Source organism: Sinocyclocheilus rhinocerous, unplaced genomic scaffold (genome assembly GCF_001515625.1).
Source record: "Sinocyclocheilus rhinocerous isolate Xijiao unplaced genomic scaffold, SAMN03320098_v1.1 scaffold1140, whole genome shotgun sequence".
Classification (NCBI taxonomy): domain Eukaryota; kingdom Metazoa; phylum Chordata; class Actinopteri; order Cypriniformes; family Cyprinidae; genus Sinocyclocheilus; species Sinocyclocheilus rhinocerous.
In genome coordinates this window covers 76,267-88,986 of record NW_015652168.1, presented here as the reverse complement: position 1 = coordinate 88,986, position 12,720 = coordinate 76,267, and the positions used below count along the sequence as shown (strand labels likewise).

Below are 12,720 nucleotides of genomic sequence, written 5' to 3'. Positions count from 1 at the left end.
CTACTGTAAATATATTAAAACTTAATTTTTGATTAGTAATATGCTTTGCTAAGAACTTCATTTGGACAACTTTAAAGATGATTTTCTCAATATTTCGATTTTTTTGCACCCTCAGATTCCAGATTTTCAAATAGTTGTATCTCAGCCAAATATTGTCCCATCCTAACAAACCATACATCAATGGAAAGCTTATTTATTCAGCTTTCAGATGATGCATACATCTCAGTTTTGAGAAACTGACCCTTATGACTGCTTTTGTGCTCCAGGGTCACATATAAATTGTCTCATTGTTCTGTCATTAACCTCAAGATCACTGACTGAATCAGTAAATTTTTTTTTTTTTCAAAACAACACCCAAAAAAAGCTTTTCTGCTATATATGCAGCCATTTATTCTAAAATAAATTTTTAATTGCTACTAGTAAATTTAGTACTGCTGTCAAACAATTAATCGCGATTAATCGCATACAAAATAAAAGTTTTTGTTTGCATAATATATGTGTGCGTACTGTGTATATTTATTATGTATATATAAATACACGCATACAGTATATTTTGAAAATATTTACATGTCTATATTTATATTCATATAATTTATATTGTAAATAAATATATTTAATATATAAACGTAACATATTTTTCTGAAATATATACATGCATGTGTGTGTATTTATATGTACATAATAAATATACACAGCACACACACATATATTATGCAAACAAAAACTTTTATTTTGGATGTGATTAATCGTTTGACAGCACTAAATTTAGGCATCAGTGTTGTAATGTACAGTATGAAAATGGATCATTTTGAGATTTGCTAAAGATTACATTTAAGAGTGTTATTAAATTACTAGTGTTTTGAAAGATGAGTTTTAAGTGAGCATTAGATGATGGCAAAGGTCTAAATTTAAAATATGGGAAATGTGCATAAAAATTAAATATCCAATATTAATATAAATAATAAATAAAATAAATAAACAAATATTGTTTTTTTTGTTTTTTGCTGTGTTGAGGCAGTTTGTGCAAAAAAGAAAAAAAAAAAAAGAAAAAGAGATGCATATTTATTAAAAAAAATAATTATATAAAAAAAGACAAAAACATAATATTAATAATAATATATATATATATATTATAATAGTACATAAATAATACTAAATTAACACTGATACTGCCCCAACAAGTGGGCAGTTGCTAGGGCTGGGATTTACACAAATTTCACAATTCGATTCGATTATCCTTCACAAGCTTTTGATTCGATTCCGATTCGATTCAATATCGATTATTTTGGATATATATCAGGTACAGGACATGGCAAATTTTCTCAAGGAAAAAAACTAATGCTGTAAAATATACCTGAGAGTCAATAATATGGAAGGTTGAAATGTGCTGATTTGTATACAAACACTTACAATATACTCAACGCTTTTGTAATATTAAAGTTATAATACTAACTTTAACTTTAAATCGCATAATTATATTTCTACTCCAATTCGGTTTTTTAAATATAAACATTTAGCCTAATGGTGGTTGTCACAAAAACTTGACGGATTTATTCAAACATAAATTAAATATTGAAGAACAGTAAAATTAATTAATTAATGAAAATGTTATATGGTGCATATTTAGCAAAATGCTCCTCTCTAATGAGTTCATGGTCACCGTGACTCTAGGTGACACATTGTTTACAAGCTATTGTCGTCTTTGTGCGTTTGAAACACTAATTGAGCGATTACATGAGACAGGAGATGGATTTCAGTAAGTTGTACTCTTTCTTTTAACACACCTTCGAATGTTCATTCATGTTTATTTCATGCTGTAACTGCTTCACAGCGATCTGTCACTCCACATTAAACAGCCACAAAACGGCATTTAAGATTTGAATATTTTAATAAAGTGGACAGAATTTGAAATCTGAGACTTTGTTTCATATCAAAAGTAACAAATCACAAAGCTTACTGCAATCTATTGGATGCGAGGCGCACTACAATCTTCAGTTCATTATAGTAGGTCACATAGTCGGTCACTGCTTTTATGGGTTTATATTATGGCATTTCTGATTTGAACTACAGTGTTTACCTTTACTGCCAGCTGTGACAAAGTGTAAACCTTCACCCTTCACACCCATCTGAGAGAAATCGCTCGTCCCAGGGAGAAGAACCACACCTTCCACAGCCTGAACATTGACAAATAAGAGAACCCCATGGAAAATAACAATGTTGTATGTCTAGAGTAATCTGCTTGCTTTTAAGGTATGATACACAGATCATAGTTGAGGTGCGATAACGATAAATGCACAGCTCATGGGTCACAGTCGATGTCTGACCTCATAGACAGGTACAGTCCTCTTCACCGCCTTCTTCTCCAGGTCCCAAACCGAACAGATTTTGTCTCGGCCAGAACTGAAAATGAAGACAGCAAATCTCTGTTAACATTTGACAATTATAAGGAAATCTGTGACCCTGGAGCACAAAACCAGTCATAAGGGTCAATTTTTTTAAATTGAGATTTATACATCATCTGAAAGCTGAATAAATGAGCTTTCCATTGATGTATGGTTTGTTAGAATAGGACAATATTTGGTTGAGATACAACTATTTGAAAATCTGGAATCTGAGGGTGCAAAAAAATCTAAATATTGAGAAAATCATCTTTAAAGTTGTTCAAATGAAGTTCTTAGCAATGCATATTACTAATCAAAAATTAAGCTTTGATATATTTACAGTAGGAAATTTACAAAATATCTTCATGGAACATGATCTTTACTTAATATCCTAATGATTTTTGGCATAAAAGAAAAATCTATCATTTTGACCCATACAATGTATTGTTGGCTATTGCTGCAAATATACCCCAGAGACTTCAGACTGCTTTTGTGCTCCAGGGTCACATATTCTTCAAAGGATTTCCTTTTTTCTGCCCTTTTACCTGATTAGAGTTTGACCATCAGGAGAGAAGGCCAGCGCTGTGACCGCACTGTAGTGGCTCTCCAAAACACAGATGCACTTGCTGGTCCGCAGGTCCCAGATACGGATCCCGCAGTCCACGGAGGAAGAGAAGAGCTGCAGTCTGCTGATGTCTGGATGAAACTCAACCAAACTGGAATAGAGACGTTACAGCCTTTATAGATGGCATAACAACTAGGAATGCACAATATTGGATTTTTGCCGATATGCCGATATTTTTCAACTCTTTTTGGCCGATACCGATACCGATATATTTCCTTTTGTTTGGAAACAACACCAAGTCTCTCCTGTGTGGAAATTGAAGCAAATTATTTTTAATTTTGGTTAGTTTTGAACAAGAACTTATTTGTTAGAATTAAACAAACAATAATGAAGTTATTTTATAATGACAGTGCATTGAAGCTTTGAAAATAACTATAAATAAACTATATATAAATCGCTGCATTTTTTTTTTTTTTTTCCAGAAAGATGCAGGGGTAACCTTAACATTTTATTTTAAGATTTAACATTTGTAGATGGTCTAAAGCAAAAGAGTTGTAAAAATTCTGAAAATATTTTAGAGCTCATAATCGGTTTTCAAAAATATAGCATATTACACATTAATGAATAAATCAGTATAGGCTATGTAAAATTTTTTAATTTTAATTGTTTGTGATTTGTTTTTTTATTCATGTAAGCTATAGCTTCTGACCTTTAAATCAAAACATACTCATGATTTTATGACATCAATTACAGCTTTATTTAATCAGAAACAGTCTAATTGTTATTTTTGTATTTTACTTTAATTTCATTAAAAGTAGGCCAACAGCGCCCCCTACAGAATTAAAACTCCTTATCAAACGGGCATTAGGACCCAGGGGAGGCTGCCGCTGCATGTGCTATTACTGTTTACTCTATCATACACCGAAGGCTCATTCTCAGTTTAAATGCAGCGATCCAAAACAGTGAATCTAATCACCATTCAGGCAAAACTTTGCCTCAAGAATGAGTCACACTGTTGATGTGATCTAATCGCTAGCACACCCTGAGCACATGTGAGTTCATGTATTCCTATTATCGGCAAGACATATCGGCATAAACTTTCATATCGGGCCGATATTTACATTTAAAGCCATTATCGGCTGATTCCCGATATATGTCCGATAATATCATGCATCCCTAATAACCACCAGCTGTGCCAGTATTACAAACAGAGAGACGATCGCAAAAGCAGATTAAAATTTATGAAGTTTCTTCAGTACTTACTGTACAACACCAGATGATCCTCCATCAATGGAACGCTCAGATTGTGTATAAATCTCAATTTTGAAAAATTGACCCTTATGACTGGTTTTGTGCTCCAGGGTCACAAATGGCCATGAAAAAGACGCGCGCTTAATTGTATTGAATGTGCACTTGCATTGTACTTCCAATCTGAACAGTAATTTAAAAACAAATTTACTTACAGACAATGTAATATTATTGAAATGAAAAGCCATTTAAGTGCACTTAAATGTCTCATACTTTTAAGTGCACTTTGTAATAATGCCAAATTCAAAGTTTTACTTTAAAGTGCATTTTAAATCATAATGTTTTAATCTTTTGTCATGCTTTGAAGTACACTTATTATACATGTAAAGCACTTGATTATAATTTTAACCGTAATGAGTTATTTGATAATGCATTTAAAGTTAATATATTTTAAATGTACTAAATTGCAACGTCATCATTACAAATATATTAAAATACATGACTTACACGTTTCAATAGAAATGGCATTAAAGCATATTTTAATTGATCTTAAATGCTTGTCTGTACATTCAACAAACAGTACACTTTAAACATATTTCAAAGACAACAGAAGTACGTATACGTAAATTAATACATTTATTTAATTGCAATTAACATTCAATTAAGTGTCTAAAACTTTACATTCAGTTGCTCTTATTTTTTAAACATAATAATTACTTTTTGTAAAGTTTTCTAAAGTGTCCTTTTTCACAAGGGTAGTGCTGAGTAAAGTAATCAAAAACAAGCATTCAAATCAACATATCTTAGTATGACGTTTTGCTGTATTATTAAGATATGCCTTGACACCAACACTGTTGTTTAGAGCTACTCGTTGCTTCAAAGATCTGCTTAATGTCTGACCTGTAGCCAGCAGGGTGGAGGTGCAGTCAAAGGTCATGCTGGCCACAGGCACATTGTGGATGGCCCTCCACGACCGAGTGCACTTCTCCTGCTTCCAGTCCCACTGCTTCAGGAGCAGAGCCCTGCTGGCGGTCACCAGCATCTGCAGAGAAACGGCAGAAACAACCTCAGTCTAGAAGACCAATGCTGAAGCATCAGACAGCTCTGCGTGAAAGAGAGAGCAGCGAATGATCTCACCTCATCATCCGGACTGAGAGAGAATGAGGTGATGTCCTCTTGATCATCCTGCTCAGAGAAAACTAAAGTGAGAAATACAGGCAACCATGTGCGGTCATATTTCAGATTTGAGCGCTTCTTCAATTTTGGGCACTTTTATATCCCATAGGGCTGTCAAAATGGCTGAAAACCTAAATTCGAATTCTGTACTTAAATATTATCGAAATTCGAATTATATTCGCATTTAAAATGCATAATTTCAGTTAGGGCGAAGAAAAGCTTTTGGCTTCTCTCTTGAGGCCACAAGAGGGCGCATCGAGCAAAATATTACTAATGCACGTTTATTCAAAGTGCGTAATGTTTAAAACAGTGTTTATAAACCAATTATAATTAAGTTGCTTAAACAACTATAAACAAAACAGCATGTATGCATAGTTTAATACAAAGGACCGAAAACCAATCACACGGAGTACTTTTTAATTTAAAAACACGAGTTGCAGTGCGATGGGGAAAAAACCCGCCATAAAGTCTCGAGATATGTTTTTTCAAAGTTGAACTTACATTAATATTACATGGATTTCTAAACCATGGCTCTTTTGTGCGAGACGTGAGTGCAGCGCTGATAGATGTCCCTCTAGAAAATGCGATAAATATGCGTTCTGTGTGAACGGCTTGGTTTCAGTTTTGACGTAAACATGATCTTCTCCGCATTGATGTTCTATTTTCCCGCGATATTTATAATTAACAACGCAGCAGCGCCGCATCTAGTGGCTTCAATTGGATAGGCTAACAAAAACATTATAATGCAACGACACTTACATCGTCATCGCATCTACGCACAACTAAAATTCAAAAGCAACGTTTTTGCATTCGAATGTGGATTTTTATTTTAAATTCGACGAATATTCGAAATTAGAATTTTTTTTTACAGCCCTAATATCCCAGTGGCCGATTTTTATTAAAACTAAGTCGATCACCTTTTTTCATTTTTGTTAAATAACGTTCGCATTAAAGCTTGCTACCATCGCTTAATCACACCGCTCTTTTTCGAAAGGCCGTATATTTATGCAATTTATTGTTTGATGCTCATCTCAGACCCATACATAATCCATTATAAAAATATTACTACATAATATTAATAATAGTAGTATTACTATTATTACATAATAATAGAACAGAAACCGAACATTGGATAAAGCTAGATTCAAAGATCTTGATTCATTTTGTTGACATATTGGAGTTTTTTACAGAGGAAATTTTGGGGAAAATTTGGGGAATGGTTTTATTATTACACTTTAAGTTCACTTCAGACATTCTACTAACTATACGTAACATAGTCATGAAAGTGTCTCTCTTTAAGTGCACTTAAATGGCCTTTTAATTCATTAACGGCCTTTAAATCTGCAGGAGCAAATACATAAAGTGTAATAAAATAAACAGCTAAATTTGTATTTTGGATGTTGTCTGAAAGACGACGTTTTACGAAAGCAAAACTGAAAAACTGGAGAAATAAAATTGTAAACAGTCCTAAACCATTTCAATATTTGCAATATTGCCACGTTATTAATTAAGTAATTAATTTATTTATTTATTTGAAAAAAAGACAAAAGTTATCCTGTGATGGGTGTGTGTTTACTGTCTTTTTTAAACAAACTAAATAAACTAAAGTGTCTTTTAAGTGAGTTTATTTTTGCCCATAGCTGAAGAAACGCATTTAAAAACAAAAACCGTTAAAGACGCTGACCTGCTCAATGCTATGGAGGATTTTTTTTTTCATGTACGCACATAGGAAGCGAAGAAGAGAGGTAGCCACACGTCATATCCGATATCTGTTTCACATCGTTCATAACAGACCTCAGATCAGCTCGTGTCAGTTTGATCGCCGTTGAGTTCGCGCCTTGACTCTTAACAGCTGATTCGGGGTCAGTCGTTTGTATGCGACTTTTGTGCGGCGTTAGGTTGCGTAAACCAGACAGTCACTTCCGCGTTGAGGAAGCATGATGCTAACTCTCAGCGCTGCGGGTTTAGCGGGAGTATTGCGTTTAAAGAGTTTAAGATGCCAGGCGTTCAGATTGATATGTGTCAGGAAATGTTATAATGTCCAAAGTTCCTGCAGTGTGTCCAGATCAGTGCTGTCACGGACCAACACACTGGTAGGTCACTGGCTGATTCATAAATGCTATCAAATATATATCTGCGGGTTTATGTGTAACTGTTAAAGTAAGTAGTGTGGCTGAAGTGTTGTCTGTTTTTTTTTATGTAAATGTGTTAATTGTTATCATACCTTTAAATGTAAGGTCACTGGCAAATATGTGACCCTGGAGCACAAAACCAGTCATAAGGGTCAATTTTTCGACATTTCTGAATAAATAAGCTTTCCATTGATGTATGGTTTGTTAGGATCGGACAATATTTGGCCGAGATACAACTATTTGAAAATCTGGAATCTGAGGGTGCAAAAAAATCTAAATATTGAGAAAATCATCTTTAAAGTTGTTCAAATGAAGTTCTTAGCAATGCATATTACTAATCAAACATTAAGTTTTGATATATTTACAGTAGGACATTTACAAAATATCTTCATGGAACATGATCTTTACTTAATATCCTAATGATTTTTGGCATAAAAGAAAAATGTATAATTTTGACCCGTACAATGTATTGTTGGCTATTGCTACAAATATACCCCAGCGACTTAAGGGTCACATATTGTCTAAATCAGTGGTCCTCGACCTTTTTGACTTAAAGGTTCAACACAATATTCAAAGGCCCCTCATAAAAGTGGTAATATTTCTATTGGTATGTTCCGACAAAGCTCCTTGTTTTCTATGTTAAGTTTAATTATTTTAAATTAAATTAAACCATTTAAAATCATCCCGTAGGCCCCTTAGAAGTGTGCTGAGGCCCCTATATAGTGGGCCCCAGGTTGACAACCATTGGTCGAAATTGTGTCCCTTTTATAAATGGTGTTTATGTGTAGGTGTGTCTGCTCCTCCAGCATTTTCATTTATTCTGTGTGACCTTCTTCTTCAGTTTAGGACGTGTAGGACAGCACCATGTGTGAACCTACGGCCCCTGTCCACTCTGCCTCCACCACCTTCATCCAGAAGAGACAAATCCAGCAACCGGAAGAGCGGTGTAAGCTTCATTTACAGCCCTACAGTGTCATTTATTTCTGTGATGCGCAGCTGTATTTTCAGCATCATTACTCCAGTCTTCAGTGTCACATGATCTTCAGAAATCATTCTAATATGCTAATCAATAAAGTAGAGCATAATTCATTTCTCTATTCCACAGCCAGTTACATGGAAATCTCTTGCCATCACATTTGCGTTGGGAGGAGGTCTTCTTCTAGGGATGAAATACTTCAAGAGAGAAAAAGAGGAAAGTAAGGACATGGATTTATGCATCTGAACAGCACTGCATTGTTTTGGCATTCTTATTATATGCGAATGCTCCACATCATAAAGACAGCATTATCATTCATGTGTTTTTGGTGTTGTAGTGATTGAGAAAGAAAGAACCAAGTCGATGGGAAAAGCGGCACTCGGAGGTCCATTCTCACTCGTCGACCACAACAATAAACCCACAAAGAGTGAGGATTTCCTCGGCCAGTGGCTGCTGATCTACTTCGGCTTCACACACTGTCCAGACATATGTCCTGATGAACTGGAGAAGATGATTGAGGCTGTCGATGAGATTGGTAATGTAGCATTTCATTTTCTTTTTTATTATGAAGAGCCTGTCAGCGTTGATTCACTTCTCATATGTAAGCTGATAGAGTGGCCCCTAAGTATTTGGATACTTAATATAATTTTTAGTGATACTAAAGTGTCACTGGGCTTTGGAAATGTGCTATATAAGTAAAAAGCAGTTTTCTCAACCTTTCTGACTTAAAGGCCCCCCACTCTCCAACAAAATATTCAAAGGCCCCTCATATAAAGGATAATATTTACACCAGTATGTTCTGCTGTAATTTCGACAAAACTACTCCAACTTTTTTATTAACATAAACTGGGAGTGACAATGTATTATGAATGAACCACTAATTATTTTTGTGATTCCAGACATTTCGAGAACTGGATGTTCTTTAATACAACAATAGTTCATTACTGATAAGTACATTTTGCAATGAAATAGGGGTTTACATTTTTTATATTCAAAAGAAAATCAAGTTTAAACCTTGATTTCATGTGTTTACAGAATTTTAAGTTTTAATATAAATGTAAACCATTTTAAGTCATACATTAAGCTACCACTAAACATGTATGAATGTATAATATAATACATTTGTTTAATCAGAAAGGCTTTGTAAATCTTAAATTTTATTGTTAAATTACATTATATACAATATTCTTGTTGTAATTATTTATTATTTTTATTATAATTATTATTACATAAGATTAAAAATCACACAAAGTAGCATTTATTATAAGGAAAAATAGTACAAGAACCATGTTTAAGCAAAACCTGTTTCTTTTCTGTCACAGATAGAATTAAAACACTTCCAGACATAACACCAGTTCTCATCACCATTGATCCTGATAGAGACACACCAGAAGCACTGGCAGCCTATGTCAAAGGTGAGCAGGGGTCATCTTTATCACTCGACACTCACCGAATGCTGTGATATGATTCCTCGTCGTTTACATTTTCAATATCTCACATGCAGAGTTTTCCCCCAAGCTGATCGGTCTGACAGGCACAACTGCCCAGGTTGACCAAGTGTCCAGAGCCTACAGAGTGTACTACAGCCAGGGCCCAAAAGATGAAGACAACGACTACATTGTGAGCATTTACCGCATAATGTAAAATAATGTGCTTGTGTAACAACCTGACAGAAGAAAGTTGTTGTTCCCTTTCAAGGGAACTCGAACTGCGTCCTCTAGGGGTCGCTATGGGGAACGCCTTCAGCGTGACCGGTGTCTGAAGCATACATCTAAAAACGACAATAACATTGGCCGGCGACAGCCTATAACATCATTACCCTGCACGATCACAGTATAAAAACACGTCATCCTCTTCTTCGTCTTCACTGACCGTTTGTTTATGTTAGCGTTAAGCTAAACACGACTAGGAGTGCATGTTTTCTCACCTGAGGCTTTGCTCTGATACCTGCAGTTTCACATGGCTCGTGTGCTGTGTGTGTGTGGTGAAGAGCAAGCGCGTTCAGCTCTCGAGGGAGTTGGATGCGCTCTGCATTCATTGCTTATTTCTTGTGAGGGATAAGCATGAATTGAACGCGCTCGTCTCACGAGGAGATGGATTTTGCTCATCGTGATGCATTTGCGGGACTACTGAGGGAGATGTGAGTATTTCACCATTTACCCGAGTTTGTAGATAGCGTTTGCATGAGTGCGTTCACCTCTCGCGGGAATAGCGACGCATTCGTGGCAGCGGTTTTCGTTCATGCTTGATTTCCGAGGTAATCTAGCGGTTGGGCGGAGTGTGTTTAGCTCCCGCGGGAGCTGAATGCATGCTGTGCGTTGCGGTCGTGGTGAGAACATGGACAGGACCTGACGGGAAATTTCTCCATATCAGTAATTTCCTTTTGTTTATATAGGAAGTGTATAGTGTGGATCTGTCTGCAGTTGTTGGACAGATGATTTATATCATGTCCTTCTCAGATAACCACATTATACTGCACTCCCGCTTGAAGTAAAAAAAAAGTTGCATCGCACCATGGATCTTGCTCTCCATGCCACTAAGCAGGCCGCCACTGCCATTGGCAGATCCCCCCAAAAAAAGGCAGCCATGGTGTTTACGGAGAGACATTTGTGGGTGAGTCTGGTGGCTATCGGGTCGAAAAAGAAGGGCTTTCTTCTTTATGCGCTGGTTTCCCCTTCTGAGCTTTTCGGCACTTCCGTCGAGACGGTGGTCGTGAAGTTTAAAGAGGCCAAGACACGCTCAGCTGCCTTTAAATTCTTCATTCCACGAAGGTCCAGGCTTCGGACTTTGCCTCCAGCCTATATCATGAGCCTGAGTCATGCGCGGGAGCCATGGTTGGTGAGTACAATCCATTTTTATCTGCCATGGTTGGTGAGTACGATCCATTTTCATCTACTCTAATGCTAGTTCTTGTGTATTCTATGCTAGCCTTTCCCTGCAGCGCTACTCGTACCTGTTCTGTTTTTCTGACTTTTAGGTTTGGCCCACCTGCTAAGTCAGAACCTCCTGCTGTTGACCGATTACAGTGATGGTTTCACTCATCGGTTCTGGTTCCAGGCTGGTGATAGCCCTCATCTCTGGCTTGGACACGCAGCCTGGGCTTCTGAGGAAGTCTCCCCGCATCAGGTCCCCAGTATAACGCTGCAAACTCAGGACCTGCCGGTCCTTCTCGTGGGCTAGTACTCTTCTGTGTACATGCTTCGCGACACGCTCCCTATCCTCTGGCCAGGTGCGAACTACTAATTTTTCACCCTGAGGGGTCTCCCGAGATTTAAATAGTTCCTTAACCTTCATGCACGTTCTCTGAGCTAGATAGACGGTCAGGCCCGCGGGTCCTCACTGTCACACTGCCCTTATGGTTGAACCAATAATCGCTCCTCTGCGGAGTGGGCTGGGGTACACTGCGTTCCCTGAGGTAAGTAGGATTTGTGTTTCTGTGGAAACCCCTCTTTTGTGCTTCTGCTCTGAGGAGCAGTAAGCTCTATACGCATGAATGGTTATTGGGTCCCGCTATTTCTTCAGATTCTATCAGGTCTGGTTATACGGGACCCATTTCTTCAGATTCTATCAGGTCTGGTTATACGGGACCCATTTCTTCAGATTCTATCAGGTCTGGTTATACGGGACCCACGCTCTCTATCGAGATAGAGAGCATGAGACCGTGTCCAGCTGCACCAGGGAACTGTCTCTTATTGGGCCCTGTTGGGATACCCCTTCTAATATAGCGCCCCCTTCTGGTTGAGCTGAGAAGTGCTCCCCTCTCTGTGAGGGTTAGCTATGAGTCGCTCCCAGTATGTGTTGTAAGGGCCCGCCTCAGCTTGAGAGCCAAGAGTGCTGCTCCCGAAGGACCCCATTTGCAACTATCTAAGTGTTAGGTCCGTCTCTGTCGCCTCCTTGGTCAGTTGCCTTTATGCTGGGACTCTGTTGTTCCCTTAGAAATGTGTGATCCCCTTCTAGCAGGGTCCCATTTCTGATGTCCCATTTTCGATCTATGTGCCCCGAGCATGGCTGTACTGCCCTCACTGCGGGAGGGTCCCTTTGAGCTCGCCGGTCCTGGGCAGACTGGGTGAGTCCTCCTCTCGACTCGAGAGTTAGGTCCTCTACCCTGGGCTATTGGTCACTTTGGTCGAGCTGGGTTCCTCTCTCACTTCGCTAGGGGTTGAACCCTCCGCTCTTGAGGTCCGTGGCAGTGACATCAGGTAGTTGGGCCGCTTGCTGCTTCCCTGATAAGCTGCCTCTATT

General features: G+C 37.6%; 1 protein-coding gene and 1 pseudogene across 1 annotated transcript in view; one reads left to right on the top strand and one right to left on the bottom strand.

The window, feature by feature from the left end:
* The window catches only part of LOC107713933 (transducin beta-like protein 3), a 24,028-nt pseudogene extending 16,941 nt beyond the window's left edge, over positions 1 to 7,087 (bottom strand).
* Positions 7,088 to 7,230: 143 nt separating this feature from the next.
* Positions 7,231 to 12,720, top strand: part of sco1 (synthesis of cytochrome C oxidase 1) — a 7,597-nt gene continuing 2,107 nt past the window's right edge. The window contains 7 exon segments of the mRNA XM_016519607.1: positions 7,231 to 7,308; positions 7,311 to 7,463; positions 8,344 to 8,448; positions 8,608 to 8,698; positions 8,816 to 9,013; positions 9,801 to 9,893; positions 9,983 to 10,098. Coding sequence (XP_016375093.1) covers positions 7,246 to 7,308; positions 7,311 to 7,463; positions 8,344 to 8,448; positions 8,608 to 8,698; positions 8,816 to 9,013; positions 9,801 to 9,893; positions 9,983 to 10,098 — 819 coding nt within the window. The 5' untranslated portion in view covers positions 7,231 to 7,245.